Consider the following 20,510-nt stretch of genomic DNA (forward strand, 5'->3'; position numbering starts at 1 on the left):
CTTACTGTGTCAAGCAGCTCCTATTTAAGTGATGCCTTGATTGGGAACAGGTGTGGCAATAATCAGGCCTGGGTGTGGCTAGAGAAATTGAACTCAGGTGTGGACAACCACAGTTATAGTATGTTTTAACAAGGGGGGCAATCACTTTTTCACACAGGGCCATGATGGTTTGGATTTTTTTTTCACCTTTAATAATAAACACCTTCATTTACAAATTGCATTTTGTGTTTACTTGTGTTGTCCTTGACTATTGTTTAAATTGGTTTGATGTTCCGAAACACTTAAGTGTGACAAACATGCAAAGGAACAGGAAATGAGGAAGGGGGCAAACCCTTTTTCACACCACTGTGTATATATATATATATATATATATATATATATATATATATATATATATATATATATATATATATATGTTTTAGTTTCTTCGAGAAAAAAAGGAGGTGTAATGTTTATGCAGAATCACTGTGACCCTTAACCCCTTTCTCCTGATGCATGCTGGGGGAGGGGCTGTACCAGGAAGTCATTCACAGTGTGTGCGGGACTGGAAGCAGCAGCATGTTACTTAGAGGGAGATCTGTTGTATAGGACTCCTCCATGTAAGAATGTACATCACTTTCTGAGTGAGTAATAAACACTTCCCTGGTTAAGGAGTGCATCCAGCCTCTGTCTGTAACTTGCTGAGCAGATACTGGCAGCATTGCTAGCAACACCCTGAGGGACCCTGTGTCAAAGGAATATAACAGTTCACTTCAAGGGTCTTGTAGAATAACTTGTTTGGTGCCAGCAGCAGACGAAGGATCAGGTGAACATCTGTACCCGGCCGAAACATTCATTTGTGTATTGTCTGAGCTTCATCAGAGCAGTACCCCCCATTATAAAAGCTAATTACTGTCTCCCTGCTGTCATCTGCTATGACTGTGCCTTGCTATGTACCCAAAGATTTAACACTCAACACATCAGCTGTCATAATCTCCACATTGTCAGCACTGTGCCTGAATCTAGTCCTGCAACTCCTTCCAACTTGCACTAGAATAGAATGCACCAGGGAACCTTTGACACAGAAACTTGAAAAGCCAGTGAGTGTGTACTCCATACTCTGCATGTTATTCGTCATAGTATCTATACACATATTATGGGCCAAAGAGATTGAAGTGCAGGATGTTGCAATTAATTTTATACTGCAGGGGACCTAAAGAACATTAATTATCAAGTAATGAGGTGAGCTTTATTAAGGCGAAGACTTTAAAGAAGAACTTAACATAGGACTATAGGCAAAACCTTTTCTTTTATTTTGGATAAAGCTAGGGAGAGTTATAACCCCTGTAAGATTTCGTTTTTTCACCAACTGTGTCCCATTGTGGAGATTTCCCTTCACTTCCCGTCCCATAGCCAGGCAATTCCATGGGGACCCCTAGGTCACCAAAACTAGTGTCCTCATTGGAAGATTTCCCCCTATTACTTTTCTGGGGACAACTCAATATTTGGGATTTTTTTACTTTCAATAGTGGTAAACTGGACAAATAGAGAGGGCCAATCTCCTTAACGGGGGTAGAGAACGGAATAAAAATTGAAACGTGTTCCAATCCCTCTCCAAACTATAAAAAAAAAAAAAAGTTTTGCCATTTCTCACGTTGCTCCTTCTGCCCCTCTTATACAAAAATAAACCTATTTATTTGATTTTTTACTGTTTTGATGCTTTTTGTGCTGCAAGGGTTTCTGTCCTAGGCTAGGTTCTGCTGCCTTCTGGAATTGCTACATGACAGTGAATCCAATATACTTGCGCAAAATGCACTCCTGGGCTCTACCAGCTCCTAAATACCTGGAAGAGACTGGCGGCACATCTGCACACACCATTTTTTTTTAAATTACAGCATGGAATAGGGGTGGGGGAGTCATTTATGAGGGGTTATTTAAAAATAAAAATAGACACCGATTTGTTTTCATGCACAGCTGATCCATATTCTGGCTGTTGCAGTTTTGATAAATTCATCTCACTGTATATTACAGAGGTTTCCCTCCAGAATATATGGCATGGATACACAGTATTTATGTTGAATGAACATTTAATATGACAAGTAAAAGACTGACAAATGTGTTAAAACATTCTAAAAACACTGCTTACCCAAAGGTGTATTCAGACAAACAAATTGCAAATCAAACCAAAAATTCTCCACATCTCGAAAGGTTTCCAAATGGTAAGAGCGCTTTTCAAAAGGAAGACTTGCATGAGCTAAATTGTAATGAGGATCACAGGCAGTTGTATCAACAATGGTTGTTCTTTTTTTCACATGGACAAATATCTGTAATGGATAAAAAGAGGACAATGCGTATGTTTTAATGCATAGAATAGTACAAATTAAAGTGGTTGTAAAGTCAGAAGTTTAAATACATACCTGAGCCCAATCTCAATCCAGGGATGTGCACAAGAGCCAAGGCTCTTTTGCTCCTTTATTGGCTTGGATACAGCTATTGTATTACAGCTTGCACAAGCACCCCCATAACAAGCAAATTGCTGTGTGGGCACTCAGCAAAGGAGAGGAGCCAGGAGTAGTGGCGGGGGGGGGGGGGGGGGGCCAAGAAGAAAAGGATTGGGGCTGCTCAGTGCAAAACAGAGCAGGTAAGTGTGACATGTTTAGTATTTAAAAAAAAAAAAAAAAAAGTGAACCTTTAAAAATCACAGCATTTGCTTCAAGGGAATATTGAATTACATAAAATTTCACTAAGGCAAAACTTTTCTAAAGACAAGTCGATTAAAGAGGGATTCCACCAAAAAAAATATATATATATATTAACCACTTAATAACCGCCCTATAGCCGAATGACCGCTTTAGGGCGGTTTCTTAACTGTGGGAGGCCGTCATATGACGTCCTCCCAGAATTCCGCTCTCACGCGCACCCTGGGGCGCGCACTCGAGAGCATCCGTGACCGCCGGGTCCACAGGACCCGGCGCATCACGGATCACGGTAAACGGCCGCTCGTCGCGGCCGTTTACCACGTGATCGCTCCGTCAAATGACGGAGTGATCACTTGTAAACAAACCGGCGTCATGTTATGACGCCGGTTCCTCCCTCCCCCTCTCTGTACCAATCGGAACAGCGGAGTGGGAGGAGATCGGTGTCAGCAGCGATGCGGGCTGCATCTGCAGTGCCCACATCGCTGCTCACCGAAAATTAACCCTGCAATACCCTGCCATTACCCTGCAATACCCTGCAATACCCTGTGGTGATTAAATACCACCAAAAGAAAGCTCCATTTGTGTGAAAAAAAGGACAAAAATTTCATATAGGTCCAGTGTTGCATGACTGAGTAATTGTCATTCAAAATGTGAGAGCACCGAAAGCTGAAAATTGGTCTGGTTATTAAGGGTGTTTAAGTGCCCAGTGGTCAAGTGGTTAAAAGCCAGCAGCTATAAATACTACAGCTGCTGACTTTTAATAAATGGACACTCACCTGTCCCGGGTTCCAGCGATGCCGGCAGCCGAGGCCGATCGATCGCTCGGCTCTCGGCTGCTGCCGCCACCATTCTAGGTGAGGGAATCAGGAAGTGAAGCGAATCGGCTTCAATTCCCTACTGCGCATGCGCGAGTCGCGCCGCGCAATAGGAAATCTCCGCGCTGTCACTGGGACCCATGTGTGTCCCAGCAGACAGCGCAGCAGGGCAGGAAATGGCGTAGACTCCCACGGGAGTCTATGCCCGGAAGTCTCCACCCCCCTCCCCCCTGAAAGGTGTCAATTGTGACACCGGAGGGGGGGAGGGATCCGATCAGCGGAGGTTCCACTTTAGGGTGGAATCCCGCTTTAAGTTCTTCTTTGTAACAGTCAATTATATTAAGTGGAATTCAAGAGTGCCAGACACTTTTTTCAAATTTTGTCGCTCCTTCACACAACAAACTTTGGTGAGGGTGACAGGTTTACGTACCCATCTGTCATAGCAAACGTTGGACTCATCCCTCACTCCATTCATTTGGCAACTGGGATATTCTCCAGCTGACAGCTAAAGGAAACACGGGGGTGGGGATGCTGGCTGACACAAGGTTGGTGCAAAGATTATTTTGCCACCCCACTGGCTCCACCCCTGACCCCACCTCTTTTGCCTTGCCCATGCAGTCCCCTACACACCTGTTCATCACTGTACCACCCTGAACGCCTGTTCCCCTCTGCACCCCTCCCAGCACCTCTGTGCCCCACTGCATCCCACATCTGTTCCCCTTGTGCTCCCCAACCCCTCCCACAAACACATATGTTCCTCTCTGTACCCCCCATAAATCTGTTCCCCTCTGTAGCTAGAAGAAACTTGCAACCGGCAATTTCACAGCAACCAAGGAGCTCCTGTGCAGGAAGCTGACATATCCATGAGACAGCTTCCTGCACAAAATGGCACACTGAGCACTGGCGATCCTCTGTACACCAACTCAGAGTTGGTGTAAATTAGAGGTCGCTCAACATGGGTTTTTCTCTGGCAGATGTTGATGCCGATATTTAGAAATCGTGGCGGCCAATGGTCGATATATGATGCTGATTTTTTTTGTGCCAATATGTTAGGCCGATTTTTTTTTTCCTTCAAAATCTAACAGCTAGACACCTTTCACACTGGGGCATTTTTCAAGCACTTTTGGCTAAAAATAGTTCCTGTAAAGTGCCTGCAAAATAGCTCCCCTGCAGTCTGTGTGAAAGCCCGAGTGCTTTCACACTGAGGCAATGCGCTGGAAAGACGTTTAAAAAAAAAAAAAAAAAAAGTCCTGCAAGCAGCATCTTTGGAGCGGTGTATACCCCTCCTCCATCACTCCCACCCATTCAAACGAATGGGCACCGCTGCCAAAGTGCCTGCAATGCGATTTGGCAGCAGCGCTTCAGGGGCACATTTAACCCCTTCCTCGGCCACTAGCTGGGTTATAAGTGCCCTGCTAGCAGCCGAATAGCGCTGCTAAAATGACGGTAAAGCACCGCTAAAACTAGCAGTGTTTTACCGTCAACGCCTGCCCACTCCAGTGTGAAAGAAGCCTTAAAGAGGAAGTAAACCCTGATGGCGGCGTGTCAGAAAAAAGTCGAATTGGATTTTCAGGAAGTCCTCTCTGCAAATCAAAAAAATTTAGCATCTATTCTGCCAAGGTGGAGGAGCGGTTAGAACAGGGATTACATTATATACTCTGCTCTCTTTACTCTATACTCAAACTATGCTTCCCATAATGCTTTGGGAATTGCAATGAATGTGGGAGGGTACACCAGGCCTGTTAAATATGAACAAGCCCACTTAAACATAAATCACACCCCTCATTCTGCAGCCACACAACTCAGTAACACGACAGAATAGGTAGGTTTGTGCTCTCTCCCTTCAGCCACAACGGGAGATAAACATATTGCCCTCACTTGCTTTATGTAATCATTACTGTAGACACATGCCCATAATTATATATTATACACACTGTACTACTGCTGTAATTCAGTATTAGAAATATTCCTCCTCCTGCTGTAGCTTTCTAACAAGCAGTGCTTGTATGGCGTATATGAGCACATCTCTAACCGCAGCACAGAAAGAAAGACCTGGGCTATGCTGCTTTACATTAGCATGTGGCACAAGTAAATATCAGCATGAGGGGGGGGGAAAGAAGGTGCAGCCCTAACTTACTAATCAATAACACAATAACAGTGGAACCCAATAATGTATAGAAATCTCAATAAACTTCAATACTATCACAAAACCGATGGATTTGCGATATGGATTGTCACAAACGGTCATCGAGTAAAAGAAGCAGGCGGCAACTCCATAATATCAAGCGTATTTATTTTCAAGCCTTCACATTGAGTACAGTCAGCAGTGCTGTGAACACGGCTCATCGCCAAAACTAGTCTGCTGATGACTGATGACTGTACTCGCTGTGAAGGCTTGAAAATAAATATGCTTGACGTTATGCAGTTGCCGGCTGCTTCTTTTTTTGTTGTGTGGGAACACCTTAGCTTGGACACCCTGACTGCTAACTTCCAAAGTAAGACTGTTTCCCACTGTTCTGATCAAGTCATATATAATACACATCAAACTGAAAAGACATAAAAATTGACTGCAAGGTAGAAACCGCTCCTATAGATATTTGGCAGTGAACCGTGTCAGCCTATCTGCGTCCACTGCTTATCAGTGCAGCCTATGAGTGCCCATCAGTGCAGCATTTCAGTGCAGTTTATTAGTGCAGCCTCATCAACGCCCATCAGTGCAGCCTCAGTGCCCACCAGCACAGCCTCATCAGTGTGCATACATGCAGCAGGGATCATTACAAGACACTGAGATGTGGTGGCAGCCCTGCATTCCAAAGTCCCACTCAAAGACCGAAAGACACTTTCACGGGACTTGAGAACTAAAAGTTCTCATTCATATTATCGTCCAATATAACTTTATACAGACAGCCCTCTGGAGTATATTATTTTCTGATCTTTTGCGCCTCTACTTGTCGTGTATCATTACAAGACACCAGCCAGATGACAGAGCAGGAATCTCCGGCTGTGACAGATCTTGTATGTGAAACACAGATAGCCGTAATCCTGGACCAGCATTGTGATCGATAGGACTTTACAGAGATCAGTGTTTCACATACAAGATTTGTCACATCTGGAGATCCCCGCTCTGTCATCCGACTGGTGTCTTGTAATGATCACTGTTGCACTGACAGAAAAGACGAGCGGGGGGCAGCGGGTGCCCGTGGAGGGGGGTCCAGTGTTGGGGCGGTGAGGTGACTGATGTGCTGGCAGGGAAGAGGTGGAGGGCAACACCACCTCCATGGGCAGTACAGACCGGGGGTGCGCAAGACCCCTCCGCCCACTACAGCAAGCAGGGCGAAAGTCTCTGCTTGCTGTAAAGAACTACAAATGGGAAGTGCAAAGACCGGTGGCTGAGGGTACAGGAGGAATGGCAGCCACCGGTCTTACAAACAGAAAATGAAAGGGCAGTAACGGTTTTCCTTCAAAATCAGCAGGCTATTACAGAGGAACTACAGAGCTCAGAAGATGGATGGCATAGTCAGTGAAGGTAGGAGATCAGCAAAAAGGACATGGGAAAATTTTTTGGGCAGGAATTCTGCTTTAAGTGTGATATATTTTCCAAGCACTGGTTCACACCACAAAGAGGTGCGGGAAAACAAATTCCCTGCACTACATTCAAAACACACTACAGTTTCAATCTGCAGTGGGGGTCAAGGTTAAGTTAAAGCGGAGTTCCACCCAAATTCCACCGATTTGTTGTCAACCCCCCCTCAAGTGCCACATTTGGCACCTTTCGGGGGGAGCGGATACATGTTCCCACTTAAAGGAGTCCGGGCCACGGCCCCTGACATCAACGCTCAGCTCCCTCTCCCTCCCCCCTCCCATCTGCCCATGAGGAGAGAGGAGCAAAGCCATAAGGCTACACACTGCCAGGTTCCCTTACCCGCAATAGTGGCAGCATGAATGGAATAATCAACTGCGGTGCTGACATCGCTGGACTCCAGGACAGGTAATTGTGCTATTATTAAAAGCCAGCAGCTGCAGTACGTGTAGCTGCTGGCTTTTCATTTCTGCAGCGGTGGGCAGAACACCGCTTTAAATTATATCCCAAACAAAGTGCATTTGCCTACACTGGATCGCATTGCACAAAGGTATCATGTGATCTGGTTGCAGCAAGTTTCCAAAAGTAGCGTATGTACTATGATTTGAGCCCGCTCAAAATGAATGGTCTTAAATTGCACTGAAATGAACTACATGTGAAATGCACAGAAAGGATGTTCCTGAGCAAATCCCGCGGCCCCAAAAGCAAAAACCATGGAGATTAAAATAAATAGAAAATTTTATGTCACGTGATATTTGCACAAGGAGAATTTTTCAGCGGAAAAAGTTTATTTTAGGGCATACAAGCACAATATATTACCCAATTTGTAGGTTAAATATAAAATGTGAGGTTGAGCAGAGGAAATAGATTAGATACCCAACATGTCAAGCTTTAAAGCAGCACTAATATTTTTTTTTTTTTTTTTTTAACAAAAGTTTCTTCCTGCAAGGCAATATCATAATGTGCTAGTACCGCATACTAGCTCATTATGAGAGACCCACCTTGAAACTAAGCCCTCCAGTGGGGCACTGTCAACGCTGCAGAGGCTTCAATCTTCACCTGGTCTTCCTTCCCTGTGCTTGAATAGCTGAGCCGCAATGACGTCACTCCTGAGCATGCCTGTGGGAGTCTCGGCCACGGCACACAGCTCTGAAGGAACTCACAGGTATGACATTCCTTCAAAGCGCATGCGCCTGTGATTTCTCCGTCTGCTGCTCGTTAGAATATTTCCTAAATGTTGCACATTTAGGAAATATTCAATTTATCTACAGGTAAGCTTTAGTGTATGCTTACCCAGAGAGAGTTTACTACCACTTTAAAACTGGTTATACCACACAGAGCTTATTCCACCTGCACAGTATGTTCAATGTGGGGACTCTCCAGCCACTTTATATCACATCTTCTGGTCCTGTGCTTATATTGCAGTCTACTGGGATTCACTCTACACTGCTCTGTAAAGAAATTTGCAATTCTCTGGCCCTAGAAGAACTAATATATGTCTTTTGGGCATCTTAAATGACTTTGTCCATAAGCATATCATGTTCCATTTGATCATTTATCAGGTCAGGAAGGCTATACTACTCAATTGGAAGAAACCCAACCTGCCAAACTTTGGCATATAAAGATTTGTCAGTATGCCTGGACCATCCTAGGACAGCCTGCTTCACTTTGCCACAGAAAGATTTGTCTGTTGTGCAATTTCAGGACAGGTCACACGTTGATTATCCAGGATCAGGCATTCCATGCCTGAATGTTCACAGGAATGACTGCTGTGGGCTGGGAACCAACTCAGCCGGGATCATCACTGACGGACATATGGCCATCTTTGAAATGTTTACACCATAAAAACATCTTACTGCAGCTGAGCTTCTCATCACCGTACTGTGCTTGAAGTCTTCTGTAGATAGCCACAGGTTTTATGCCTTCGTTCACAAGAAACGTCATCACCACATGTTGTTCCATGCATGCACTAACACTGTTTACCATCTTGATTAATGGTCTCTGGATTGGCCAGCGACATGTGCAATGCCGATCAGTAATAGGACACAATTGCCATTTACTACAGCGTGTAGTATTACCATGCTTGCATCCCTTTTTATACCTGTAAAATTCTAAGTCCTGGTTTGACTTGAATGCCCAATGTACTTCAAGAAGTTCTACAAGAGTGGAATTCCTTTTATCCAGAAAGGGAGGAACATTCAGTGATTTATGCCTTGGGTCATTAACTTCATGTCACAGTACAAAAACATAACTGAAAAGGTATTTTGCCAAAGCCAAATCGCTAGCAGCTCTATTATGAATTGCCATTTTAGGTTTCTAAGCTCTGCCTAATAATTAAAGGGGTTGTAAACCTTCGTGTTTTTTCACCTTAAGGCAGGGGTGTCCAAACTTTTTTCAAAGAGGGCCAGATTCGATGAAGTGAACATGTGTGAGGGCCGACCATTTTGCCTGACATTCTTTGAACCATTAAAATTCGGTCATTCGAGCACTCATACCTGGCCCAACAAAAATTCTCGTGCCTTTGTTGCGCTCGTTTGCCCGACACACAGACGAATGCTCTGTTCTTTAGGGGTACCGTTAAGTCTTAATGGTACCCCACACATTGGAAACATGGGGTGCTTTTGGTGCAGCGCAATAAAAAAAAAAAAAAAAAAGCTCTGGGACTTCTTTCCCTGCATTTTTGTGGGTATGGAAGCCCATTGAAATGCATGGGCTGCCCTACACACAGCATGCAGCCATGCAGATGTGAACCAAGGGCTTATTGGAGGGGCAGTAAAACTACATGGTTAAGCTGTTTTTACCACCCCCAACTTCTCCCCCTCTAGCTGCAGAGGGAGCAGCTGGGGGTGTACACATGCTGTGGCTGCAGCTGGAGGTATGCTCAGGGTGAATGGGCCTGCACTGCAACTACCCCGCAACTGTGTAGACTGCACAGTTGCGGTATAGTGATGCTACATTTACGGGCTTAAAACAGGTGGTGAGGAGGCAACATAATGCCTCTTTACCACCTTTCAAATGCCTCTGAAAAGCGATCTGTATATGGATTGCTTTTCAGAGGAGCAGCAATCCTGGCTGCTATCACACACACAAGCACCACAAAAGCAGTTCTGATGGTACAAGAATGGGGGGGGGAGGTCTGGATTAAAAGTAACACACATGCATACACATACACACAGACATACACACATACAGACACATGCATACACATACAGACACATGCATATACTTACATACATACAGACACATGCACACACACACATACAGACACATGCACACACATACATACATACATACAGGCACATACATACATACATACATACACGCACATACATACACGCACATACAGACATACATACACACACACACACACACACACACACACACACACATGCACACAGATACATACAGACACACATGCTGCACACACATACAGACACACATACATGCACACACATACAGACAGACACACATGCACATACATACAGACACACATGCACATACATACAGACACACATGCACATACATACAGACACACATGCACATACATACAGACACACATGCACATACGCATACATACAGACATACATGGACACACACACACATGCAATCATACATGCACAGACACACACACACATGCACACACACACACACACACACACACACACATGCACATACAGACACACATACACACACACACACATACATACAGACAGACAGACATGCACACACACACACATATAGACACACATGCACACACATACATACAGACATGCACACACATGCACAGACACACATACATACAGACACACATACATACAGACACACATGCACACACACACATACACACATGCACACATACATACATACAGACACACATGCACACACATGCATACAGACATGCACACACATACATACATACAGACATGCACACACACACATACAGACAGACATGCACACACACACATACAGACACATGCACACACACACATACAGACACACATGCACACACACACATACAGACACACATGCACACATACACATACAGACACACATGCACATACATACAGACACACATGCACATACATACAGACACACATGCACACATATACATACAGACACACATGCACACATACAGACACACATGCACACACATACATACATACAGACACACATGCACACACACACACATACACATAAATAAAGCCTTTTTAAAACGAATCTAGCTTGTAGTACAGTACCTTTCCATTCCATTTCCTTATTCAGCCGGGTACTGCACTGTAGGGGGAAGCAGAGAGCACAGCACACTCCTCTGCACTTTACTTTCACTTTTGAAGCCGACGGAGCTTCTCACAGTGACGGGGATCGGCTCATGATCCCGCAGCACACCAGGCGGGCCGTTCAAAACCGGACCGCGGGCCGCGATTGGCCCGCGGGCCGGACTTTGGACATGCCTGCCTTAAGGCAACCTATGCATTAAGGTGAAAAAACACTGGGGCAGTGACCGGCCCCCAATCCCACCCCCCATTTTACTTACCTGAGCCCTGGAACTTGAGACGGCGGGGAAGCGCCATCTCTCTGCCCGGGTTCTCGGCTCTTGATTGGATAGATTTATAGCAGCGCAGCCATTGTTTCCCGCTGCTATCAAATCCAATGATGCGGCGGCCAGGGGGAGGGCCGAGTCATACATTCGGTGGCCATTGATGGCGAATGCTGGACTCAGGAGCGCCCCCGCAAGGTAACCCCCTCGGGAGAGCTCTTCTCCTAGGGGGTTATCTGATGTGGGGGAGGATCCGCAAGAGCAGCCGAGGGATCCCAGAAGATGAAGTTCGGGGCCACTCTGTGCAAAACGAGCTGCACAGTGGAGGTATGATATGTTTGTTATTCAAAAAAACAAACAAACAAAAAAAAAAACCCTTACAATCACTTTAAGCCTTTTAATCCTAAGGGCATCCTGAGTGCAAAGTCTACATAGTGTATTATCATAAGACACATTTTCAGTTCACAATGCATTTTGGCCTACATATGTGGCCCTGATATGAGACATGAGAAATATACTATACCTGATCTTTTTCTTGAAATTTTTCAGTTGGACCAAACTGCAATAAACCCATGCAACTCAGTTTCTGAAGCCCCTGAAACACTGAGAAGACGTATCGCCTATGGAGTAAAAGATGTAAAGATAAATGTGGAAACTATATTTAAGTTGTTATATTCCGCACTTAGGTTCAAAAAAGGCGTGTGTGTGTATGGCGCTGCCTATCACCTGAAGAGTAATCCTCTCCAATAGCTCATTCCTCCAAGTGAGTGTACAAAAGGTAGGTCATTTATTACTATAAAAAGAATGACCTGTCACCTCAAGGGTGACTCCACAAAGTGAGTCACTCTTTCTGGGTGAGTATGCAAATAGCTAACTTGTGCCTATTTCCGTGATCACTTTTACAAAAAAGGATAGAAAGTGTATATTTAGCCAGTGATCTATTTTAAGTGCTAGTGTGACTATATTCTTTGTAAATATTTATATCCAATATCTACTTCTAAGGTGTTCGTGCAAAAAGTGATATGAATCTCATTAATTCATCTGATATAGACAATATTCATTCACAGAGATATATATTTGTGCAAATTCATATGTAATAAATTAATGAAGCATAGTCCATTATGAAAAAAGTGCATCAAAAAATAAAAATAAAAATGATTGTGGAGAAAAATACTAATAGATAAAATCCAGTAGTACAAAAATAAAAAATGCAAATTAGAAAGTGACTCGTGCCTGGATTTATCCACCAATGTACAAAGGAATCAAGTGACTTCTGTGCTCCCCTTCAGTAGCCCACTCACCAGATTCTAGCACCCCCACAGGGGTAAGAAGTGTATACTAGGTATATTGGCTCTATCCAGAAGGGGCTCCTCCACCTTTAGCTCCACAGACACTGGGGTATTCTAATCTCTCACCCCCTCCTGGGGTGGATCTCTCTCGCTGAAATGCTTGCTTCTTCCATGGCATAAACAAAGAATATCCAGAACAACGCACTGAAGGGGGACATTTTGTTCTGGATAGCCTGTGTTTATGCCACGGAAGAAGCAAGCATTTCAGCGAGAGAGATCCACCCCAGGAGGGGGTGAGTGATTAGAATACCCCAATGTCCGTTGAGCTACAAATGGAGGTGCCCGTTCCGGATGCAGCCAGTATACCTAGTATACGCTTCTTACCCCTGCAGGAGTGCTAGAATCTGGTGAGTGGGGAACTGAAGGGGAGCACAGAAGTCACTTGATTCCTTTGTACATTGGTGGATAAATCCAGTCACATTCTAATTTGCATTTTTTTGTACTATACAAAGACTGGACTTTCATCTATTAGTATTTTTCTCAAAGATCATTTTTATTTATTTTTTTATACACTTTTCTTAATGGACTATGCTTCATTAATTTATTACATTTGAATTTGCACAAATATGTATCTCTATGAATGAATAAATATTGTCTATATCAGATGAATTAATGAGATTAACATCACTTTTTGCATGAACACCTAAAAAGTAGGTATTGGATATAAATAATATATACAAAGAATATAGTCACACTAGCACTTTACTTAATAAATAAAGCAGGCTAAATATACACATTTTATCCTTTTTGTAAAAGTGATCATGGGAATAGGCACAAGTTACCCATTTGCATACTCACCCAGGAAGAGTGACTCACTTTATAGAGTGACCCTTCAGGTGACGGATCATTTTTTCTACAGTAATAAATTACCTACCTTTTGTAAAGTCACTTGGAGGAGTGAGCTATTGGAGAGAATTTCTCTTCAGGTGATGGGAAGCGCCATTTCCCCATACACAACAACACTTTAAATGCGGAAACAAATTATTAAAAACACTACCATTTGTGGCAGACATTTGGTCAGTTTGTGAAAAATTTAATTTACACCTCCCACTTCAGCTTTTATTTCATGTCGGGTAGTAACAGCTAAATAATAAAGGCAAAATCCAATATCATCACATACCTTTTGTAAAGCAGCTGTTGTCGCATTGGTCTTGGCAAGTGTCTGATCAACGTGTGCTTTTTTATTGGATCATTTAAATAATCCTCAAGGTTGTCAACCTAAAACACGCAAAGCAAAGTAAAATACAGAGGATAAAACAAATGTAATGTAATTTTTATTTTTTTACAAATAACCAGTTAGGGGACAACTGCACATTTGTTTCATCAATCAATATTATAATAAGCCCAGCACACTTATTAAAGAGGAGGGCCGGTTATACAAAAAAAAAAAAAAAAAGTCAGCAGCTGCAAACACTGCAGCTGCTGACTTAATCAACACACTCACCTGTCCAGGGTGCCCGCGATGTCGGCCGCCCGAGGCCGACCCGTCCCTCGGCTCTCGGGTCCCGGTGCTGCCATTCCTTGTAAGGGAAACAGGCAGTGGAGTCTTACGGCTTCACTGCCCGTTTCCTACTGCGCATGTGCGAGTCCCGCAGCTACTGCGCATACGCGAGTCCCGCAGCGCTTTCTGAATGGGACGCGCTGTGTTCTGGAACACACAGTTCCCAGAACACAGCGCGACTCATTACCCAGAAGACGCCGCGACGAAGACAGAAGATCTCCGCGGAGGAGGAAGAGGAAGATTAGGAGAAAGTGCCTAGCAACAGGCATTTCTGGTAAGTAAAAAAAAATAAATTGTTTTCATTTTTTTTTTTTTATATTTTTTTGTAATTTTTAATATTTTTTTTGTTTTCAGGGTGGCCCTCCACTTTAAGTACAACTGCTGTGACTTCAGTCCACATAGACTAAGGCAGGCCATAGATTATGCAGTTTTCTTTCCTACAACTACGGGTTGCAGGAAAGGAAATTGCTCGATGCCCCCATCAACACTGGCTCCCTCCCAGTGAGCTACTGTGTAATCCCAGTGGGAGGGGGTACCAATGGATGGATCAAATCTTGGCCTGTCCCTGCTGAACCAGCTGAGGTTCGAACCATCTATAGTTGGCATAAGATTTTTCCATGATCTGCCTAATTAACTCTGTTACTAAAACCTACCAAAATGGTGACCACTGACATCACTAACTGGCAATCCAGGCTTCTGTGGAGAAACAGATACACAGAAGTACTATCCTTTGCTCTACAAGTAACAGATTCAAAGAGAGGGTAAGGAGGCCAGTTTTATTCAATGGATTTCCTCTAAGACAAGCCGCCATGTCATCACGTTGGCCTGAACTCAGACTACTGCTAGACTGAATGGTGCTCACACATTATAACCCCACCACTTTAGTTGTTCATACACTGATCGATGAACCAGCAGAAATTCTATCAGCAAGTGGCATTTTGACAACCCCACTGCTAGACACCCGTTGGTCCAAAAACTGATTGATTGACAGATTGATAATTATTAGGCCTCATGCACACGCAACGCTGTTAAACGCGCATTCAGAGGCAGTTGGACACTTTTTTCAACTGCCTCTGAACTCATTCAATGTTATCCTATGTGTCCATGAACACATTCTCGTTTTTTTTGCCGTTTCTATGCAGTTGCGTTTAACCTAGTTTTTCCAGAAGCAAAAAAATGGGTTCAGACGCAAAAGTTTTCCACGTTTCAGACGCAAAACGCCGGTACTGCGTTTTGCCACGTTTTTGTTTATAAGCGTTTTTAAAGGTGACCTATTTTTTTGACATAAAAAATCTCAAAAATGATGGCAAATGATGAAAAACCATTAAAAATTTTTTTTTAACTATTTCAATTGCAAGTGGACAATCCACAACTTGTGGCAAGTGACATGGCAGGTGGCAAGTGGACAATCCACAACTTGTGGCAAGTGACGTGGCAAATGACGTGGCAAGTGGACAATCCACAACTTGTGGCAGGTGGACAATCCACAACTTGTGGCAGGTGGACAATCCACAACTTGTGGCAGGTGGACAATCCACAACTTGTGGCAGGTGACGTGGCAGGTGGACAATCCACAACTTGTGGCAGGTGGCGTGGCAAGTGGACAATCCACAACTTGTGGCAGGTGGCATGGCAAGTGGACAATCCACAACTTGTGGCAGGTGGCATGGCAAGTAATGTGGCAGGTGACCTGCCAGGTGATGTGGCAAGTGACATGGCAAGTGGACAATCCACAACTTGTGGCAAGTGACATGGCAGGTGACGTGGCAAGTGGACAATCCACAACCTGTGGCAGGTGATGTGGCAAGTCACGTAGCAAGTGGACAATCCACAACTTGTGGCAGGTGTCATGGAAAGTGACACGCTAAATACAAGTACACTTCTGCTCTCACAGCTGCTGCTACTCACTCTGGTCTCACAAAATGGCTGAAATTGTTAATACTGGGGGTTTTTTTTAGCTTGGGGAGGGTCTATGATGTTCGCTTAACTAAACGCTTCTAGAAAAAACGTGGTAAAACGCCGCCAAATCGCGGTAAAACACTAGTTTCTAAACGCCGGTTTCAGCTTTTAAAAACATGTGTCCAGCAGAGTTTGCACCGGTGTCTCATGTGCATGGAGCCTTAGACGAACAGTGACTGCAGCCAATCAGCCACAATCATTGCTTGGCAGTGCACAGCGGGAGCCTTTTCCATATGTTAGTGCGGCTGAATGAAAATCAATCAGTGTATGGCCAGCTTTAGTCCAGGAGGAAGGACTACCAACTGCCACCAGAAAAGAGAGGGGACCTGTGACATTTAGAATAAAAATACAGTAAGAAAAGAACATCTGCACACTACAGGAACGTTCCAATGATTTTATTACAAAAAAATAGCAATAAACAGCCAACAAAGACAGAGTGTCCGAACCCAGTGGAATAGAATCGTTGGAACGTTCCTGTGGTGTGCAGCTGTTCTTCTCTTCCTATTGATCATAGGTGGTGGCCTGTGGCTTGCACCCAATGCATTCGAACTGTAGTGACTGCTCGCCTGTACCGGTGTCTTCCTTGTTTGAATCTTTTAAAAAATCCAACTTGGTGATAATGGTAGGTGCTCCAGGAGGGAAACTGGTAGGAGCAGAGACATTAGGTGAAGCTCATATTTTACAAGTTATATGTTATTGAATTTTATAAAATCATAAAGCAGTTCAGTGCAACAGCACTCAAAAAAAAAAAAAATTAAAAAGGAAAAAAAGTTAAAGAACTGGTGTGCTTCAATAAACCAAACAAAGCAATCATTATTACATATGGAAGCAAATGGAAAACAAGCGTTATCCATTCCAGCAGTATATTTACCCATATATATGTGTGAGCCCAAATCAATAACTAATCAATAACTCAGGCAATATGAAGAAATCAGTAATTATCAGAAGTCCCACAACAGCAGATGGTATCCCACAAATCAGAAAGAAAACCAGGAGTAGGTTTTAACATGGCAGAAAAAACATTGCTAGGCATCTACAATAAAGCTGCAGTGTCAGGGCTTTCCAGCCACTTGGGCCAGAGTTTATCAAACTTGAGATATCCCTAGCACTTGTAGGTGGCCCTATACAATGGAAGAGCAGAATACCCTGCGCTTGTAGGTGGCTCTATACAATGGAAGAGCAGAATACCCTGCGCTTGTAGGTGGCTCTATACAATGAAAGAGCAGAATTACGGCCTGTTGAATATTTCCAAGCAGGTAAAGTTGGATGCACAGAAGACTTCCAATTCTGTACAATTGCTTTCCTAGCATACAATAATATTCCAAGCAACATTCTTTTCAGGACAAGAGGTTCAACATGTCCCAAGAGGCAGTACAACATGTATTGGGGCACTTGAATAGTGGTCACAACAAAGATAGATTGAAAGACTTGGTAACAATAAGTCCCTATCTCAGGGCATGTCCAATATGTGAAGAAAATCTGCATTCAGGCAAGAGCATCTCCAACACATACTATTTCAATTAGCAGAGTATTTATCAAGCACAGCAGGAGTAAGGTAGTTTTCTATGTATAATTTTAAATTGTACTAATCCATCCCTGGCAGAGATCAACTGGCTAAATTGTTACACCTATATATTGTCCCAGTCATCACTGTCTAATATGGGCTGGTCTAGCGTCAAAGTTTCCTTACATATAATGTGGCCACAGGAAGGCAGGGATTGTGGAGCTTTGTATAGCCCTGAGTCAGCCTTGGTAACTTCCTCTAGTAACATGGTCTCTAGACCAGTGGATACTAAATGAAGAGAGGGTAAATCAAACTGGGAGAGGAAAGCATGTCAGAGCTAGAGGTACTGGAGATGATGGAGACTCGAGTTATTCCAAAATGGGGTGTAAGAGGAGCAGTGGCTCATAAAGGCCAAAGGGAGCACTTGGGTTTTATCCCATGCCTTAATGATTTCCCTCATGGTATGATTTTGGTGAAGGAGAATTTCTTTAAGCCCTTGTACACACGGTCGGAGATTCCAACGGAATGTGTCCTATCGGACCGTTTTGTCGGATAATCCGACTGTGTGTGGTATGCATCGGAATGTTTCCGTCTGACCCAATTTTCCAACTGGTTGGAAATATTTTCCGACAAACTGGTCCGTGTGTAGAGAATTCCGATCGGACAAAGTGCCATGCATGCTCAGATCAAATTCCTACACCAAAGCTATTGGCTACTAGCGTGAACGTAGTCCCGTCGTAACGAAATAACGTCATCACATTCTGAACGATCGGATTTTCCGACAACTTGGTCCGACCGTGTGTATGAAACAGTTTCGGACACAATCCGTTGGACAAAATCCAACGGATTTGGTTGGCAGAATGTCCGACCGTGTGTACAAGGGCTAAGAGCATATTAAATAAGGGCATTAGCCAGTGCATCTAACTGGGCAATACATTTAATAGAGCGAACAAAAGTCCTGGATGGCTTAACGCCAATGTAAAAATGCATATAAAAGCAATAATAAGAAGGCCTTCAAAAAATACAAGGTTGAGGGATCATCATTAGCATTCAAACTTTATAAAGAATGCACCAAGAAATGTAAGGGTGCAATTAGAGAAGCTAAGATTGAACACAAAAGACACAAAGCGGAGGAGAGCAAAAAAATCCCAAGAAATTCTTTATGTAAACTGTAACCAGATGTACTTCCTCATTCTTTATGGGGCCAGTGTTGGTCTGTCCTCCTTTTTTACTAAGGATGGGGAGATGGCGAAGGTATTGAATTTATTCTTAAAGGGGCTTTAGTAACCAAAACTGCAGTGTTTATCCTCGTGACACATCACAGAAAGCACCCTCATGGTTAACAGAGGACAGAATTAGACTTGGGAAACTTAACATTAATAAACCACCAAGCCTGGATGGCTTGTGCCTGGGGTTACTTGGGGAACTTTGTCAGTAAAAATTAGCAACAACGGTCTGGCAATTACTTGACTATCTACTGGCTGGAATGGTACCAGTGGATTGGGGAAAAGCCAATGTAGCACCAATAGTTAAAAAGGGCCCAAAACACATCCCTGGGAATTACAGACCAGTTAACCTAACATCAATTGTATGGCAAGCTCTTGGGAGGGGATGATAAGGGACTATATACAAGATTTTAGTAATGAAAACAGTATCATTAGCAGTAATCAGCATTGATTCATGAAGAATCGTTCTTACCAATCCAATCTATTAACCTTCTATGAGGAGGTGAGCTGCCATCTAGATAAAGGAAGGCCTGTAGATGTGGTGTATCTGGATTTTGCAAAAGCATTTGACACAGTTCTCCATTAACGTTTACTGTACAAAATAAGGTCCATTGGCATGGACCATAGGGTGAGTACATGAATTGAAAACTGGCTACAAGGGTGAGTTCAGAGGGTGGTGATAAATGGGGAATACTCGGAATGGTCAGGGGTGGGTAGCTGGGTCCCCCAGGGTTCTGTGCTAGGACCAATCCTATTTAATTTGTTCATAAACGACCTGGAGGATGGGGTAAACAGTTCAATCTCTGTATTTGCAGACAATAGTAAGCTGAGCAGGGCAATGACTTCTCTGCAAGATATGGAAACCTTGCAAGAAGATCTGAACAAGTTAATGGGGTGGGCAACTACATGGTAAATGAGGTTTAATGTAGAAAATTTTAAAATAATGCATTTGGGTGGCAAAAATAGGAATGCAATCTATACACCAGGGGGAGAACCTATGGGGGGAATCTAGGATGGAAAAGGACCTGAGGTTCCTAGTAGATGATAGGCTAAGCAATGACATGCAATGTCAAGCTGCTGCTAACAAAGCAAATAGAATATTGACATGTATTAAAAAGGGATAAATCGATAAACGCCAGGGATAAAGCGATAATTCTCCTACCCTACAAGACTCACCTGGAGTATGCCGCCCAGTTCTGGGCACCAGTCCTCAGGAAGGATGTACTGGAAATGGAGTGAGTACAAAGAAGGGCAACAAAACTAATAAAGGATCTGGAGGACATATGAAGAAAGGTTGCGAGCACTGAACTTATTCTCTGGAGAAGAGACGCTTGAGATGGTATATGATTTAAATCTACAAA

At 43.5% G+C, this 20,510-nt stretch overlaps 1 protein-coding gene across 2 annotated transcripts in view; it reads right to left on the bottom strand.

The window, feature by feature from the left end:
• The window catches only part of GTF3C1 (general transcription factor IIIC subunit 1), a 377,991-nt gene that overhangs the window by 176,422 nt on the left and 181,059 nt on the right, over nt 1-20,510 (bottom strand). For both annotated transcript variants that reach the window (XM_077448810.1, XM_077448811.1), the window contains exons 17-19: nt 14,080-14,177; nt 12,134-12,230; nt 2,126-2,303 (exon numbers count right to left, since the gene is read on the bottom strand). In XM_077448810.1, the coding sequence (XP_077304936.1) occupies nt 2,126-2,303; nt 12,134-12,230; nt 14,080-14,177 (373 nt within the window). The remainder of the gene's footprint in view (nt 1-2,125; nt 2,304-12,133; nt 12,231-14,079; nt 14,178-20,510) is intronic.

Source organism: Lithobates pipiens, unplaced genomic scaffold (genome assembly GCF_037356315.1).
Source record: "Lithobates pipiens isolate NorthernLeopardFrog02 unplaced genomic scaffold, aLitPip1_a1.2 Scaffold_22, whole genome shotgun sequence".
In the NCBI taxonomy this organism is placed as follows: Eukaryota; Metazoa; Chordata; class Amphibia; order Anura; family Ranidae; genus Lithobates; species Lithobates pipiens.